At 39.8% G+C, this 18,531-nt stretch overlaps 1 protein-coding gene across 3 annotated transcripts in view; it reads right to left on the bottom strand.

Annotated features, from left to right (window-relative positions):
- Positions 1 to 5,330: 5,330 nt before the first annotated feature.
- The window catches only part of LOC144020187 (sodium/potassium/calcium exchanger 3-like), a 91,471-nt gene continuing 78,270 nt past the window's right edge, over positions 5,331 to 18,531 (bottom strand). For all 3 annotated transcript variants that reach the window (XM_077523395.1, XM_077523394.1, XM_077523393.1), the window contains exons 13-18: positions 18,139 to 18,397; positions 17,885 to 18,051; positions 15,708 to 15,822; positions 15,191 to 15,303; positions 7,487 to 7,552; positions 5,331 to 7,325 (exon numbers count right to left, since the gene is read on the bottom strand). In XM_077523395.1, the coding sequence (XP_077379521.1) occupies positions 7,173 to 7,325; positions 7,487 to 7,552; positions 15,191 to 15,303; positions 15,708 to 15,822; positions 17,885 to 18,051; positions 18,139 to 18,397 (873 nt within the window). In that variant the 3' untranslated portion in view covers positions 5,331 to 7,172. The remainder of the gene's footprint in view (positions 7,326 to 7,486; positions 7,553 to 15,190; positions 15,304 to 15,707; positions 15,823 to 17,884; positions 18,052 to 18,138; positions 18,398 to 18,531) is intronic.

The raw sequence follows: 18,531 nt of genomic DNA, 5'->3' as shown, positions 1-18,531 counted from the left end.
ATTTTTTCAGATCCACGTTTTGTACTACCCTCTAGTGGTTGAGAAACGGTACAAACAAAATAAAGATATTTTGATATTATGATGTAATGTATTACTAGCTGTATTTGGATTTGACATCAAAAGATGAATATAAGACAAAAGATCAACAATTCAGCTTTTATTTTCAGGTATTTAGGTGAGAACGGGGTAAGATTAATTGTCCCTTAAGAAAAATACAAATTTTCTTTAAAAATATAATTTAAATATCGTGATATGTACAGACAGATTAATTCAATCACACGATACTAAAACTTTGCTTTTATAGAGCAAAATTTAAAATATTTTAAAAGGGGTAGAATTGAATTCAACTGAACTTTGAACTTTCTGGACTCTTGATCCAATATAAACAAACACGAAACAGAGACACACAATAAAACAATTGACAATCTGACAAATCATTTTTGATCCATGCAAATTTTGCATTTATGCATTCTGTAATTTTGAACATTATTATTATTATTATTATTATTATTATTAGTATTATTATTATTTTAACTTTGACATGTTTCAACTGAAACACAAATGTGACATAGCATGCACAAAAATAAACGATTAATGACATGCAAATCACATTCGCAAAGATGTGTTAAAAAGATGTGTAGAAATTATTTTATTTCAAATCACATAAATAGATAATCAGATAAAATATGCATAACGACATGGCCCTGGTGGCCCACATCACTGACACTCAATCTATGCTATTGTACTACCAAGAAGTTTTTACCTGAGTCCACACTTTTGCACAGAGCTCATTGGAGCTGAATATCATTTCCAAAGGGACAAATACCTCGCTTGTGGTACAACCACTTACCATCCACGGTCAGCAGATGGCGCAGGTGGACAATTTTAAATACTTGAGGCTCGAGATAGACAACTGTTTTGTCTTATGGACTGCCGAAGATGCTCAGGTCGTTTAATGTCAGCAATCACCTTTAACTTGTGTTTACATTTCACTCATTGAATCTATCATTAGTTATTTCGTCTTGGTTCAATTTTCTCAATGTCAAACATAAAACAAAACTTTCCCAAATACTTAATCAGGCCAGCAAAATAACCACACACCACAGACACCTCTTTCAGAATTATGCAAACGCTCCGTGATGAGGAATGCCACCCTCATCGCTGAGGAATGCTTCTCATTCCCTGCACCACTTGTTTACTTTGCTGCCATCAGACAAAAGTTACAGAACACCACTGGCCGGCCAAAAGGAATATATCCCAGAAATCATTCATCCCTAGCTTTTCTAAATGGCATCAAGTAGCACTGTGGAATTATGGAATCTGTGATTGGCTGGCAACCAGTCCAGGGTGTATGGCCGTCTGGGATAGGCTCCAGCACCCCCGTGACCCTTGTGAGGATTAAACGGTTAAGAAGATGGATGGATAATTCTGTAACGTGAGCGAGTATTGGATGTTGATCTGAAAGCTGTGTTTAAAGATGAATTTCTTTTTATCTCGAAAGAAACAAATACAATTCTATTCTAAACAACTGATAGTATGAAACACAAACACATCTTACATGTGGGGAGTGTTTCACATTTTGCAGGGGTACAAAAAAAAAAAAAAAAAAGGTATTTGGCATTGGCATTTTCTTGTTCAAACTAAGTCACCACACTCCACAAGACTCTCATTAATACTGTATCCTGTGCAGCACTCCTGGTAACCCGGCCAGCACTCCTGGTAACCCGGCCATTCAACTCAATGGGGAATTCGCACTCCTGGTAACCCGGCCTGCACTCCTGGTAACTCGGCCAGCACTCCTGGTAACCCGGCCAGCACTCCTGGTAACCCGGCCTGCACTCCTGGTAACTCGGCCAGCACTCCTGGTAACCCGGCCAGCACTCCTGGTAACCCGGCCTGCACTCCTGGTAACCCGGCCAGCACTCCTGGTAACCCGGCCATTCAACTCAATGGGGAATTCGCACTCCTGGTAACCCGGCCTGCACTCCTGGTAACCCGGCCTGCACTCCTGGTAACTCGGCCAGCACTCCTGGTAACCCGGCCAGCACTCCTGGTAACCCGGCCTGCACTCCTGGTAACCCGGCCAGCACTCCTGGTAACCCGGCCATTCAACTCAATGGGGAATTCGCACTCCTGGTAACCCGGCCTGCACTCCTGGTAACCCGGCTAGCACTCCTGGTAACCCGGCCATTCAACTCAATGGGGAATTCGCACTCCTGGTAACTCGGCCAGCACTCCTGGTAACCCGGCTAGCACTCCTGGTAACCCGGCCATTCAACTCAATGGGGAATTCGCACTCCTGGTAACCCGGCCAGCACTCCTGGTAACCAGGCCAGCACTCCTGGTAACCCGGCCATTCAACTCAATGGGGAATTCGCACTCCTGGTAACCCGGCCATTCAACTCAATGGGGAATTCGCACTCCTGGTAACCCGGCCAGCACTCCTGGTAATCCAGCCAGCACTCCTGGTAACCTGGCCAGCACTCCTGGTAACCCGGCCATTCAACTCAATGGGGAATTCGCACTCCTGGTAACTCGGCCAGCACTCCTGGTAACCCGGCTAGCACTCCTGGTAACCCGGCCATTCAACTCAATGGGGAATTCGCACTCCTGGTAACCCGGCCAGCACTCCTGGTAACCAGGCCAGCACTCCTGGTAACCCGGCCATTCAACTCAATGGGGAATTCGCACTCCTGGTAACCCGGCCATTCAACTCAATGGGGAATTCGCACTCCTGGTAACCCGGCCAGCACTCCTGGTAATCCAGCCAGCACTCCTGGTAACCTGGCCTGCACTCCTGGTAACCCGGCCATTCAACTCAATGGGGAATTCGCACTCCTGGTAACCCGGCCTGCACTCCTGGTAACTCGGCCAGCACTCCTGGTAACCCGGCCAGCACTCCTGGTAACCCGGCCTGCACTCCTGGTAACCCGGCCTGCACTCCTGGTAACCCGGCCATTCAACTCAATGGGGAATTCGCACTCCTGGTAACCCGGCCTGCACTCCTGGTAACCCGGCCATTCAACTCAATGGGGAATTCACACTCCTGGTAACCCGGCCAGCATGTTTTGCCTCTTCAATTTGTTTATTTTGTACAGACAGGGTGTAACATAGTTACAGTAGTGTTGTTTCTAGACTATTAAAAACAAATTAAAGGCAATCTAGACTTGACAATGTTTATTTTTAAAAAGTATTTGGTCTTTTCTGGATTTCAATTAACATAAATGGGCTACTTTTTTTATTTATAATAAATAAAATCATCTTTCTAATCGGGCGGCACGGTAGTCGAGTGGTTAGCACGTCCGCTTCCCAGTTCTGAGGTCTCCGGTTCGAGTCCAGGCTCGGACCCTCCTGGGTGGAGTTTGCATGTTCTCCCTGTGCCCGCGTGGGTCTTCTCCGGGTACTCCGGTCTCCTCCCACATTCCAAAGACATGCATGGCAGGTTAATTGGGCGCTCCGAATTGTCCCTAGGTGTGCGTGTGAGTGTGTATGGTTGTTCGTCTCTGTGTGCCCTGCGATTGGTTGGCAACCAGTCCAGGGTGTCCCCCGCCTACTGCCCAGAGCCAGCTGAGATAGGCGCCAGCAGCCCCCGCGACCCTTGTGAGGAATAAGCGGTCAAGAAAATGGATGGATGGATCTTTCTAATCCGCCTTTCTAGACTTCACGTCATATTAATACATTTTTTAAAGTAAAATATAAAATAAAGCATGTCATTTCTACCTCACATATTCAACTATTAATGTTGTAAAAAGTTAAAGGCAGGGTCTTTGGTTTTCACTCAGGAAAACTTCTCAATCTACGCCTCTGGGCTTCTGTTAATGTGTGGTGGTGATTTTTACCTCTACCCCCACCCACCCAAGCTTGTATTTTGCCATTTTGTGTTTGTTTTGTCAACAGCTGGACGTTTCTGTGGACAGACAATTGTTTACCCGGGCCACAGGTGGAGGAGTGGAACCGTCACTTGCCTTTGGTGCCGGTTGGCGTGGGCTCGATCCTCTGCCTGGGAGAGGCCCATGTGTGGCTTGCATGAAGTAAGCCTTGTGTGTGTGTGTGCGTGTGTGCGTGTGTGCGTGTGCGTGTGTGTGTGTGTGGGGGTGTGTGTGTGTGTGTGTGTGTGTGTGTGTGTGTGTGTGTGTGTGTGTGTGTGTGTGAGTGGATAAAAAAAAAAAAAAGACAGTTGTTTACCCCTCCAGCCAATCGCAGAGCGGGGTGTGGCGGGGGCATGGAGGCAGATGGGGCCGGGCGACTTTGTCGGCTGCATGACGCCACAACTTGACAGCACGCACATTTTTTGTTTTGTTTTTTGTTTTCACTCACTCACACAAGCTTACTTCATGTAAGTCACATGGTCTCCCAGGCTTGTGAGAGTGAGTGAGTGAGTGAGTGAGTGAGTGAAAAAAAACAAACCAAAACCGTCAAGTTGCAGCGGGAGTGACGTCATGCAGCCGACAAATTCGCCCAGTCCTGTCTGCAACACATGTTCATGGGTATACATCTATATGGTGCATTTTCCTATGTGAAAACGGAAGACCCTGCCTTTAACATTTATAATGGACATTGTTCATAAATATAACAATGACATTTGACATTCTTGCAGTCGCACAATCTGCTGGGAGTTTGTCTATCAGTATAAATGCATACTGTGATTTCATTTTTTTGCTTTTAAATTTGATGTATTGTATTTGAAGCTCCATAACACTTTGTCCACAGGATAGTGTGCAACAAACCTTAATATTATCGTATTTAGCTGACAGAATCTCAAAATAGTGACAATATTTCCATTTTGACAATGAGCATGTCTCTCCTTCCTCCATTGTAGTAGTATGGTATTATGGACATATGAGTTGTTAACGTGCAGGAATCATTTTCATTCATGTCATACTATGAGCACAATACAGTATGAGTTATTGTATCTACCTTACATTGGAAGTTGTGATGACAAAAATGTCATGACTAATTTTCAGTGGATGTTTCTTCATTAAAGCTGCTTTCTGGAACAATTTGGCCAAAAATCACTTTACAATAGCCTTTTTATTTGACCAATTATGACAGACATCTTCAAATTAGTAGATTAACACCTCAGCTGTTCACAGGGAGTACTCTTGCAAGCCTCTGGCCAATAGGTTTCAGACTGGATTCGGGTTCAAATTTCCCACCCTGTCTCCGGATGTGACATGTGTGCATTGTGACGGGTGTAAGCAGTTTTATTTTTTGTCAACAGGTAGCAATAGCAATTTGAAATTGAATTTTCTGCGTTCATAAGCTTTAAATGGTGAGTTTATTTAAATGGACTGCTTTTTAGAATTAAACAATAACAAAACCCATTTTTCCGTGTGTGTAAATCTGTTTATTGCAAGAAGACTTTTGTATATTGTCTTACTGGCTATTAGTTCCTGCTCAGAGACCTGCGGCAACAAAACAAATTAGGATATACAAACAATGAGCATTGAAAATATGACAACATTAATTTGCTATAAATTTACTTACATCTAAATACTGCAAATATAATTACTTGTTAGAAATTATTCCAACATCTTCTTATGGTAGCATATCTGTTAGCATATTTATCTAAATGTACAGAATGGTTACAAGTCAACAGTGCTGAAAATACATTAAAATGAATCATAACATTTCAGTACTGAAAAAGTGGCATGCAAACCGAGTATCATTTATAATGGTTCTTGTTCTTTTCTTCTGAATATTTCTGGTGTACCAGAGAAATAAAGGATTAACATTTTTTCTTGCTTTTAACTTGGCAACAAAATGTAACAAGAAATTTCCTTTTAAGAATCCTCAAGGCGAAGAATCAATGACATCTTCCACATGTTGTTCAAAGACATGCTGAGAGTGGCAATAATGTTTACAAAAACGTGTCATGAGGCTCAAACACAAGCAGGAAAATGGCCACAAGCATTCTTCTATTGACAGCATAAATTATAAACTTTGGATCATCCATCCATTATCTGAACCGCTTATCCTGACCAATGACACTGAATTAAAGAGACGATAATACGTGAAATACAAAATGTCAGTGTTGTCACATATGCTGCACGTTGTCATACAAGATTTCCATCCAAAATGAAATGGTGAAAACAACACAATGCAGTTTGGGTCCTGGCTTAGTACTATGATACATATATGGCAATATATTTCCAAGATGTACAAAACATTTACAGTATAAAGTTCTATTCTTAAATATAAACATCAAGTCATTTTCCAGATTCTATATTAGGTACAGTGCACCAGCTCCATCATCATCACCACCACTAGACATGATCTTTGAATAAATTAATTCAGAAATAAATTATGATCATGTCTCCTCCAGTAAGATTAAGCAATGCCATTGGCTCACAACCACACAAGCGCGCATACACGCACACACACTTATACATAATATTGTCCAATAGCTTCCCGGGTAATGAGAGAGCATTTTTCAGTCCATTGCCTGCCAGTGACATAATCCCAAATAGCCAATCAATAAAGTGTCAGTGCGAGATGCCACTTGCAGGGAAATCCCATTTATATTTGGATTTCACAAAAGTAATAAAACACAAAATCCACAGGGATTTGCATGATGAATGTACAGAATTAGAACATTTGCAAATATTTTTGAACATCTACAGTTGCTGTGTCAGTGCAAAGCGGGCGATGGCAGCATGCCATGCCATCAGAAAAAGGAGGTTCAAACATTGCAGTGAATTACAGTAGTGGCATACTTAACCTGTAGGCTATAATGCGCCCAACTTAAAATAAATAAATAAATATTGCTGCCACTGGATCACCAAATTGTGCATAAGAGAATTTCAGCTACTGCCATTTTTAATATATACAGAAAAAGATGGTGTGTTTTTTTGTTTTTACACAGCAATACCTTAATTTTGTGGTTTTAACAAACAATCCAGCTAAAACTTCAAGTTCAATTTTTCAGACAGTCCGGCAGTTACAGGAGCAGCTTCTTGTTGGTGACGATTGAGTTTTCATGTCAGCCATAGATTTGACGCATTGACAACAATCTCAGTTACTGAGACATTTATGCAATGCGCCACTGTCCTCGATGGTGCGTACTGCACCAAAGATAAATCATTGGTGGCACAATCGTTTGCGCCAAGAGCAAAGTCAGGCCCCCGCTTCCCTTTGCCAGAGGAAAAAAAAATAGCAGCGGACGAGCAAAGTCAGTGGATGTCTCGGCACATGGGGAGGTTGACGAAGATGAAGACGTTGAACTCAATGAGGATAGAAAAACACAGGAAGATGGCGTACATGATGAGGCAGGCCAAACCCAATTTCCAGTCCAAAGTCCACTTGTTCAAGTGGACCCCAAAGACCTGCAGGTGGGAAAGACAATGTGAGGCAATACAAATCAAATCAACTGTATTTTGTTATGATTGATCGATGCAAAATCAACACAAAACCACTAGAAGTTGGAAATTGCAGCCATACATCCGTTTCCAATGCTGCTTAAGATAAATAAATATGGCAAACTTACAGTAAAGAAGACTGAGGCCAGGAGTAGTCCAACAGAGAATATAAGACCTTTGCTGTTAAGATGAACCTGAAGAGACAAAAGAGAGCAATTCAATGAAAGTTGCAATTCTGCTCCTAAAATGATTACAATCTTTACATAATCCTAATCTTTTCCCAAATGAAACTTTACAATCCTTTCACGCATATAACACCTTATAGTACTGTTACTTCGCAATGGCCATTAAATGAATTAAAGCATATTCTATGTTAGGGATGTAACGATATCCAAACATCACAATACGATATCACGATATGAAGGTCACAATACGATAATTATCACAATATTGTGGGGGTGTTGGCGATATTTAAAAAACATCACAATATTGTAAAAAAAGAGCTCATACTGAAAAAAACAAAAAACAAAAAAAACAAAAAACAAAAAAAACAACAACACAATTGTTAGAGTTATTGTGTATATATTATTCTATATTTTCTCTTATTACATAGTTAATTGCCAACTATGTATTCAGTATTTCACTATGGGTTTGGAGCTGCTGCATGTTTATTCAACCTGAGGACATCTGGAATGTGGGAATGAAGAACTACAGCCTTCAAGGATTAGTAGTCGTGACGATTTAAAGGATGTCCTCTGTATTTTACGACTGCTGGAGTTGCTTATCACATTGCTGCCAGTACTCCCATTTTCCTCAGAGGCAAGTGTGTAGCCTATTGTGTATGTTAGGGAATCCCAAATAAAAGAGGAGAAGTAGGGAGTTGTGTCAGAAGGGGCTGGGAGCTTGTGATCTGCGCACAACTCTCTGTCAGCTTCTCCTCGCGAGTAATCAAATCCTTGTGTCTTCTCATTCTTTCTTCTGTGTATTTTAAATGTTGCAGGTGTTGACTTGACATTAACTTGGTCCTTTCGAGCCGGATCCCAGGACGCCTAAAGGATTCCAGTTGCAGAGTCGACCTCCAGGAAGACCGTGGCCACGGCAAATACTACCCTTTTCTGGGACTGGATTTTCGTCTCTGTGACTGGGATCTGGAAGGCTGACGGGAATCCAAAGGACGAGAAGACATCTGGGTGAGAAAAAATTTACTTTCCGGGGGAAAGTGTGAAGTGAATGTCGACGTAAAATCTGCGCGAAGGTACTGTCGCAGCCTGCACGAAGGTACTGTGTGGGAGGAAAAACCTTGTGAATACTAGTCAATGGCAAGTAAAGGGAACGGAGCCCAGTAACGTCCGTGTAAAGAGACGATGCCGGAGTCGTGTACGTACTTAAATTCCGTGAAACGCAGAAAATAAAAGGGCCTTGTGTGAGTATGTGAAGTGAATGGAAGTGTAGTGTCATTTGATACTTACTTCATTTTAAACAAACAGGATTGTAAGTGACAACTCATTGTGGAAGCAAAGGCAAGAATTCTCCGCCCTATTGGGTAGAAGCTTGAGAATTACCACAGTGAGAAATTTATTGTCACCCTGTTATTTGAACCTATCAGTCCCTAGGAAACTCTAGGTTCGCGGACTGTACCAAATTCATATAAAATGGGGGAAAATAAACAGTAAAAGGTGAGCTACAAGATGAACTATCCAGTAAGGATTGGATGTTCATAGAAAAATTAGATCCATCTAAAATATAGCATTTAAATATGTGGATTACAAGATATACTTTTTCTGGCCAGCTTAATTTACAATAGTAAAAATAATAACAATAATAATGGTAATCCACTACAATATTAAATAAGGAATAAAATGAAAAGGAAAGTTGGAGCTTTAACAGCCTAATGATATCGAGGCATAAGTGTATTGTCTGTAAAAGTGTGTGTGTGTGGCTTCTCACTGTGTTTGTCTCTGTGAGCTCTTGTGTGTGTCTGTGTGTCATATTGTCTAAAGACGACGGCTTAAAAGGGTTTAAATTGTGTATAAGGGGTTGTTAGATCGTGTTTAACATAACTATGTTAAAAACGGTGAAATTGAGAAATTTTGGTCTGTATCAAATATGAGGTGCGTGGACCAAAAAGTGGTCCCAGAAAGGGTCATCACCCGGTCCTCAGGTGAAAATTGTGTATTTTGTTTTTGGATGGTAAAGCTAATTGTTTGAGAGTGAGTTAAGTAGGTGATTGATGACAAGTTGTTGGACTTCTGACAAAAAAAAAAAAAAAAATCCTTTTTGTTGGACTGTTTTGAGCATGGGAAATGATAAAAGTAAGAGAGAAACGTGAAAGTAGAATTGATTATGGTAGAATTAGAACAACTGGATAAAGAGAAGATGAATTAGTGGATGATTTTAAAGTGGGATTTGTGAAGTGTTTAGAACAAGTTGTGGTGGTGTAGATGATGATAAGACAGGAAGGTGTAACGTTAGAGGACACTGAGTTAAGAAATTACCCTCAAAAGTATAAAATAGATAGTTTAAAATGATATAGATTATTTGATAAATAATGCTAATCTAGTCTACTAAATACTAGTTTAAAGAAATTTGAAACTTTGAATTAAGTAAGTAATGATGGTTTTCAGCTATGACTATATTGTAAAGTGTGTAATGGCACCATTTGTCAAATTGCCAAATGGGGAAGGCCTTGATATCACACTGATAGTAGAAGCTTCTATATGGAAATGCAATGATTTCATGACTTTTTAACAGGTAGTAATTTAAACCTTATTGACTGACTTGAAAATACTTACTAGGAGTTAAATGTTCTAAAAATTCATTACTGTGGTGTTTATATTTACTAATAGATTTGGTGTGACTCATGCAGATCCAGATTAGAGAACAACATAAAATTGTAAGAAAGAGCCTTTACAATGTCGTTTTGAATATAGTCCTGAAGTTTGTATAAAAGATTAGTTACACGGAGGAATGTTTTCCTAATTGAATTCTGATTTAGCTCCTGCTGTGATTGACTGTGGAATTTAACAAATTCTCCCTCACCAGAACCTGATAAGTAAAATAGGCATTGAAGGGAAAAGATTATTAAAATGGTTTAGAAGGCAAACCTTTTATTAGTGGTGAGTTATTTAAAATAAATAAATAGCTGAGATTTGAATTTGATGAAGAAGAAAAAAATGGCATTTATAATTGAATTTGAATGTTCTTAAAGGAGCACAATTATTAATAGTTGCTTTTCCACCAACAAGCCCAGGATCTTTGAGTTCTGGGTAAAGTGAGTTTTTGGTTGCAAAAGTTCAGCAGGGAATTTAGAATTGTGTTTTTACAGTGTCTTAGAGTTCTCTGTAATTAATTTAAATGAGTTTGATTGAGACGAGCTGCTGTAAAAATACTGACCCCTCAAAGTAACCACCTTAGGTTAGTGAGACCCTGCTGCCGAGATAGTACTTGGATGCCCCATGAGGAATTTTTATTGCCCTGGTAATTGTTGTTGGTGGAAAAACGGCCATTTATTTGAACAAGGTGAACATAAAAAACAAAGATGAAACAAAACCAGTAAGCAGAATTATATTAAATTGGATTAGACCTAGTCTTGGTGTCTACATTAGATGGCAACATGGTAATAAAAAGATAAGCTGAGTAGAAAAAGGGATATCGCTATGTGAAAGGTGTAGGATCTTTGCATTTTTACGACGTAGTCTATATCCTAAATAAATTCTTAAATGGTAGCTGACGCCTTACTACAAAAAGCGAGGGAACTGATTGTAAAGAAGGGAGATGATAAGCTATGTCACTCTGAGCATAAATGTGAGAACGAAAACAATGCCACACCTACGAGTGTCACAGTTGACTGACTACCTGTAAACTGATGATGAGTTTGATACAGTGACACTGCATATAACAATTATGGCAGAACAAATGGAGATGACAGAACTTTTGTTTTTCTTTAAAACTAAATAGGAAGAACTGTTTAACCTGCTTCCTTATGAATTCATCATTCATTCATTCATTCATTCATTCATTCATTCTGATGTTGGGTTTCTTGACAACATGTAAGTAAGTGGAAATCAGAGCAAACAGATCAGATATCATCTATGCTAAAGATGATTTATTTGAGTAAAATGCTGAATTGGAGATAAATTAGAGTGATTAAGGACTCGCAAAGGGCAAAAGTGCTGATTGAAAATACTAAACTTACTAACTGGAAATATATTATTAGATAATTTGGATTCTTGATGAAAATTTGAGGAATGAATAAGTACTATAACAGTACACCCAAATTGTATATTCTGGTCTAAATTTGCACTGGAAGGGAAATATACATACATATATATATTATTACTACAAGGATATTGTGAATGTCCCACAATACCCTCTCAAGCAATTCGAAATTGTTTGGGTACATTTGGGAAGTCAGATTTTGACTTGCATGGACAAAATTCTTCTATGGCATGAAAGAAAATTGAGCTGTGAAATGAAAACCAGCAACAACTTAAAAGAAAGAAGAAATTGGAGAATGATGTAAATAAAGGTGTATTACACTTTTGTGCAACAAGGGTGTAATATTGAGATTGTTTTGATTGTAAAGTGGTTATGATGGAGACCCAACGATAAAACGAAGTAATTTTGTCGGCCCTAAGATTTGAAACAAATTACAAAATGATATCTTAAATTCCTGAGTGAAATTGTGACCTGTTATGAACTTTTGATGTTTGTGATTATACATATATAATTATACATGAATTGGGTGGATAATTATGCTAACAATTCTACTACTGAAATTGAATTGAGATACTGATAACAACGACAATGTTTGACAAATTTGAATAGATAGATGAATGTGAAAAATGCAGTTTGTGATTTAAATTGAACAATGATAGTAGTGGCTTTACGAAGATATTGGAAGGCCATTTGAACAGACAATTGATTGCTGACATGGTTATGAGTTTTGTTTAGAATGCATGAAGTAGAATTTAAGCCAGTATTTTATATTAATTGTGTACAAGATGATTGATATTCATGGTGGCTTTATTATTAACTACATATGGCTTTGGGAAAGATGTGTTACATTTAAACTTGATTATATGGTTGTAAACAATACAAGATGTAGTATGATACAATTAGTTTTGAAGAAATGCCAGACTACTACTATGCTATGGGTAGACTATAAAATTCTATCCGTCCAAGACATGTAAACTACAGTGTTCTTTCGCAAATTAGGGCCAGAGCGGTGAAGGCTACAGGGTCCCAATTGTTTTAAATTCCATAGTTGTTTAAAAAAAAAAAAAAAAAGAAAAGAAAAAAAGTGCTGATTTTGTGGATTTTTGTACAGCTGTGTAATTTTTTGGAAGAGGAAAATGACTGTATGAAGGTTAACCCACTGATATACGAGGGAACACTGTAGTGGAAAAGAAAAAAAAGGAAAAATGAAAACCTTTTGTAAATATTGTGAAATTATTTTAAATTGCATGCAGCATAAGATTTATATGAAGTGGCTTGGATAATGATTTTGAGTTGTGAGCCATAAAAATGTCTCAAAAGGGGGGAGTTGGTAACAATACGGCAATACCGCATGTAAATTTTATATTTTTAATTTTTTAAGTTTTTATGTTTTTGGAATTTTGTTTTAGAATTTTGTTATACATGGAATTGATGTTTCTAATATTTTACAATTTTTGTTAGTGGCTATGGATTTTATGGAATTGAACAAAAAGTAAGACAATGTCAATATTAACAAGTACTGATTGATGGTCTTAAAAAATGTAACAATGAGTTGAAATTGTTCCAGAAAAACAACTGAATGTTATTATTATGGCAGAAGCATTGTGTGAACAGATCATGTCTCTATATGACGTACTAGTTATTTGGAGTAATGAATGAAAGTCACTTTATATGTTACATTGTTTAAGGGAAAAACAGAAAAGCGAGAAAAATACATGATCAAAGCATGGAGATAAGATAATTGATGATTAAGTGATTTGGGAAATTGTAAAAGGAACAAGACAGTTAAGCTCGTTTGAAATTTCGTGTGGTGGACCATTTAAATTTGCCTATTGTAATAACCTGTTAAGCCGTACAGATGAAAGAAATTTATTCAAGTGACTATATGAGAAGATTGTTTAAATGATAAGGAAGTGAAAATGTTTAATAAAATGCCAGATGACTCTCTATCTCAGCAGGAAGGCAAGCCTCCCATCAAGGGTAGTGACTGACTTTGATTAAAGGTCCAGCCTAAGGTGGGAAGGCCCTTGTAAGTGTTGTTGGCCCCGAAGGTTGTGAAGATCGCTGAACGACTCTCCTGGATTCACCTATCACATGGCACAAAACAGGTACCATTGACTAACAGCTTGCCAGGTTGCGGAGCGAAGCCTGACTGAAGTGAGGTCAGAGGAGAAACAAGCAGCTTGACTCGCTGTGAAAAGTCTGACCAAGTAAGTCAGTGAAGACTTTGGGAGCACATTGTTTGCTACCCTCAAAGTTCCCCCAACCGCTGTGAAGTCCAGGACCTGTCTCACTGTGCAGGATGTGTCAGAAGGGACAACTCAAGGAGACGAGTCCCTTTCCTGAATCAAATGGAGCGTAAGATGCGATCAGACGCAGTTGGTGCTGTCTTTTTGATTTTGATTTTTGGGGCCATCATGAAGAGGAAGAGAGACAGCTGGTTGAATTATTAATGCTGAGAATTACATACAGAAACATTGGATAATGTACATTATGATATGCTTGAATTATTTTCAGATCCAGCCGACTATGACTAAAGATTAACATTGCCTCTGAGTGTAAATGTATTTGTTTTCGTAAATATGATCCTGCAGTTGAAAATCTAATTGAAGTAACTCATAGGTGATCTGAGACTTTGAGCAAATATATAATAAACAGGGGGGAATGTTAGAGTTATTGTGTATATATTATTCTATATTTTCTCTTATTACATAGTTAATTGCCAACTATGTATTCAGTATTTCACTATGGGTTTGGAGCTGCTGCATGTTTATTCAACCTGAGGACATCTGGAATGTGGGAATGAAGAACTACAGCCTTCAAGGATTAGTAGTCGTGACGATTTAAAGGATGTCCTCTGTATTTTACGACTGCTGGAGTTGCTTATCACATTGCTGCCAGTACTCCCATTTTCCTCAGAGGCAAGTGTGTAGCCTATTGTGTATGTTAGGGAATCCCAAATAAAAGAGGAGAAGTAGGGAGTTGTGTCAGAAGGGGCTGGGAGCTTGTGATCTGCGCACAACTCTCTGTCAGCTTCTCCTCGCGAGTAATCAAATCCTTGTGTCTTCTCATTCTTTCTTCTGTGTATTTTAAATGTTGCAGGTGTTGACTTGACAATATTGTGCTTTTGTACGTAACAGCAATACATATATACCACCTACAATCTCTAATAACAATATTGAGGCACTTACTTGCTAATGCAAGCACACATTGATCGCTTCACAAGCAAATTAGGTGACCCTTCATCTGACAATTAGCATAGATTTTAAACATAGAAGGCCAAAACATCCCTAAGGAAAATTAAATTGCACTAATAAACTAACCACTACAGGGTGCTAGAACTGCACAAATGGAAATCAACCTGACTTTTTTTAACAGATGTGTTCCTTTTAAATATTGTGAACATGACGACAACGATATTGTGACAGTTTTAACATCACGATATCACGATATTGCCCTTATCGTTACAGCCCTCTTCTATGTTAACCTCCCTGCTGACAACTGGTGATGTCCTTCGTAAACTTAGCTCTATTCTATTCTATTCTATTCTATTCTATTCTATTCTATTCTATTCAGGTCAAAGTCCAGCAGAGTCTCCTCTGACAAGCACTCACAATGGAGCCGTAGTCGATGCAGAGTGTTTGCAGTGTCCACGGCAGGCCCAAGCCCACCAGGATGTCAAACACATTACTGCCTATGGAGTTGGAGATGGCCATATCCCCCAGACCTGTGGCAAGGAGAACAACACGGTCAACGTCTGACAGACTTTCTGCTATAGTATCTATATCTATTCATTTTGTTATGTTCTTCATATATGCGCATACTGTAAATATACTGTGCATACACAGTACACAGTATATAAGGCTAGACTATTACACATACCATTCATTTTCAGTTTTGATTGACCTTCTTAAAGAAGTATTAATTTCAGAAAATGTGAAAAACTTCACTGCATCATTCTGATAACACATTTGTAGAAAAATCTCCCAGTATGGAGCAGTGCAGACAAGAGATATTTTTATAACCTAACTGGTACCCGACTGGATCTAATCTGTTGTCCTTATGCTGCATGCACTGCCAATTTATATCATAACATACTGCAAGGTGGAAAGTGTTTTTGTGTAGACATACCCTGCCTTGCAACTATAACACTGGCCATGCAGTCTGGGACGCTGGTGCCTGCTGCCAGAAAGGTGATTCCCATGATGACATCAGGGATGCCGAGCGTGAAGCCAATCACAGTCACCTGGAAACATTAGCCATAGTCACTGAATGCTGTCAGTCAGTTGAATGTATGACATTTTTGTTTTTTTTAATTGTATTACAGAAAATAAAAAGACTATCACAATATTCGAATTTTCTCAGACAATCCTGTATGTTAGCTTTTATATATTGCCAGAAAGCCTACATTGTTTAGATATTTGCAATTATTGATGGTTAATGCATCAATTGACTTTTTCTGTTTGAAATGTCCAACAGTATTTGAACGCACCTCATGGCTCACTGAATGAATACTGTCAATGTTTAAAATTCTGTTAGTGGCTAGTTGCTAACGCCAGAGACTTATGCTGTATCATAAAATGACAGACTAATTAACTCGTGGTGTCTTAGCGGCCTTAATTAGCAAATAGCAATTAAATATAATTTCGAGGTGGCGTGAGGGCGAGTCAAGCTAGCCGCCTTGAGTCTTGATGCCTACCACGCGCTGTGTGGGTCAATTTCAAACTACAAGTAACAAGACATCAAGACACAACAATTGCATCTACGTCAATTTATAAGTTGGAAAGCTTTTATTTTGAAGTTGGCCTCCGCAGCGTGTTCCGCGGACTATGTATGACCTGACCCGTAGTGCTTGATCCATATGGATCATGGCTCAAAATGAGCCGTTGCACCACTCGCGCATGTACTGCAAAAGTACTTGCGTCATTTTTTATTTGTATTTTTTTTTTTAAAGTTGTCCCCTTTTGTGGGTAAATTGGTCACAGTGTCGAGCCCTGACAGGCAAACAGCTACAGGACGGTCTGTCTCCAAGGTAGCCACGTCAAAGAACAGGCTTCTTGGAGAAAGCGGGCGTGTGCAGGGGCGGTACGTAGCTAAGTGAGGACCCAGCCATTTTCTTGGCTTGGGAGCGGCTGCTGCTTGGAGAGCAGAGATGGGTGAATGGAGGAAAGTGTTGTTAGTGAGGAAATAGCATTTTCCATCCATCCATTTTCTTGACCGCTTATTTCCTCACAAGGGTCGTGGGGGTGCTGGCGCCTATCTCAGCCGGCTTTGGGCAGTAGGCGGGGGACACCCTGGACTGGTTGCCAGCCAATCGCAGGGCACACAGAGACGAACAACCATCCACACTCACAAGCACTCCTAGGGACAATTAACCTGCCATGCATGTCTTTGGAATGTGGGAGGAGACCGGAGTACCCGGAGAAGACCCACGCAGGCACGGGGAAAACATTCAAACTCCACCCAGGAAGGCTGGAGCCTGGACTCCAACCCGAGTCCTCAGAACTGGGAGGCGGACATGATAACCACTCGTCCATTCAACTAATGTAAATATATTTTTTACTAATTTATTGAATGAGAACAAGAAGCTTCTACTATTTGCAGCATTGGTACTTTTGACTGTCTAAAATAGGTACTGTGTGAATTCCTCAAGTGAATCGAAAATCGATGTGAATCGTGAATCGAATCGAATCGGGCCCTTGTGAATCGAATCGATTCTGGAAATCTGAATCGATACCCAGCCCTAGTAGATACTGTATTAAGGGGATGTTCCGTCATCCTCTTGTGCTATCGGAGGCAGAGCGCTTTCTGCTCCAATTTCTGAACACAACTCTTTATTGTACTTGTACTTTACTTCTACTTGCTGATCCGTGCTCCATTTTTTTGGGGCAATCTGAATAACTGAACAGCATATTTCTGAGTTTCTAAATGGTCTGAGTTAAGCAGTGCTCTCGGAGCGCATTTCTGAATGCACCCAGGTAGGGGAATGGGGCGGTGACGAGCTGTCGAATGTTCATTGTCTATTTTTGTAAAACAAACTTCCACTTGAAAAAAGAAAAAAAAAAATCACCATTTTTTTTAATGGTCCAACTTAGAGGGAAGAAAAATAGCAAAATAAAACCACAACATAGGGAGGTAAAACTGTAATGCGTATTGTCACAAATGAAAACCTGCGATAGAGTGAAGCCGCAATAACTCAACTGCGAAGTCCTGTAATACAATGTTTTATATAGTCGATACAAAGGTGCGAAGGGAAGAGCATCCTATAAATTGAGGATGGTAATGTTGATAAGTGATGCGGGACTGACCATCCAGACCATGATGTAGGAGAGGCCAGCGATCCAGATGGTAGCAGTGAAGAAGGTGACCATGAACCATTTCTCCCAACGCCGCTTGCCACAATTGGGCACAGTGAAGAAGAGGAGCAAAGACAACGGCCACATGGTTAACCATTTCAGTTTGTTGCACACACCGACTGTCAAAAAATAACAGATACAGGTATTGTTAGCAGCATAGAAGCTAAAACTAAATGAACAGTTCGCATTTCATTCCAAAACATCACCTGGTGCTTTAAAAGGCACCAACGGGCCTTCATTGCCATCTCCTCGCTCTCCTTCTCCATCGTTCTCGTTATTCTCATTATCTTCATTTTCATTCTCCATGCCAGATTCCAGTCGCTCAGACGTGTACCTCCCATTCAGGCCCTGCTCAGCGCCACCATTCTCTAAGCGCCGCCTTCCCCGGGCCCTGGCTGCTGAATCCGAGTCGCCATTGATGACGCGGTTCACTCGAGTCTCGCTGGTGTTGATCACTCTTTGTCTCTAGAAATCAGTCGACGTTACAATAAATCACCTTGCGCTATGGCTATGACAATATTGACATGCTAGCATTAAACATGTATAGCTTTTAGATAGTAATGTAGCAAGTTTCTTAATTTCTCATACAGATATTTGTC

Source organism: Festucalex cinctus, chromosome 6 (genome assembly GCF_051991245.1).
Source record: "Festucalex cinctus isolate MCC-2025b chromosome 6, RoL_Fcin_1.0, whole genome shotgun sequence".
In the NCBI taxonomy this organism is placed as follows: domain Eukaryota; kingdom Metazoa; phylum Chordata; class Actinopteri; order Syngnathiformes; family Syngnathidae; genus Festucalex; species Festucalex cinctus.
The sequence above is the reverse complement of the archived record's forward strand: the minus strand, read 5'-3'. Positions and strand labels throughout refer to the sequence as shown.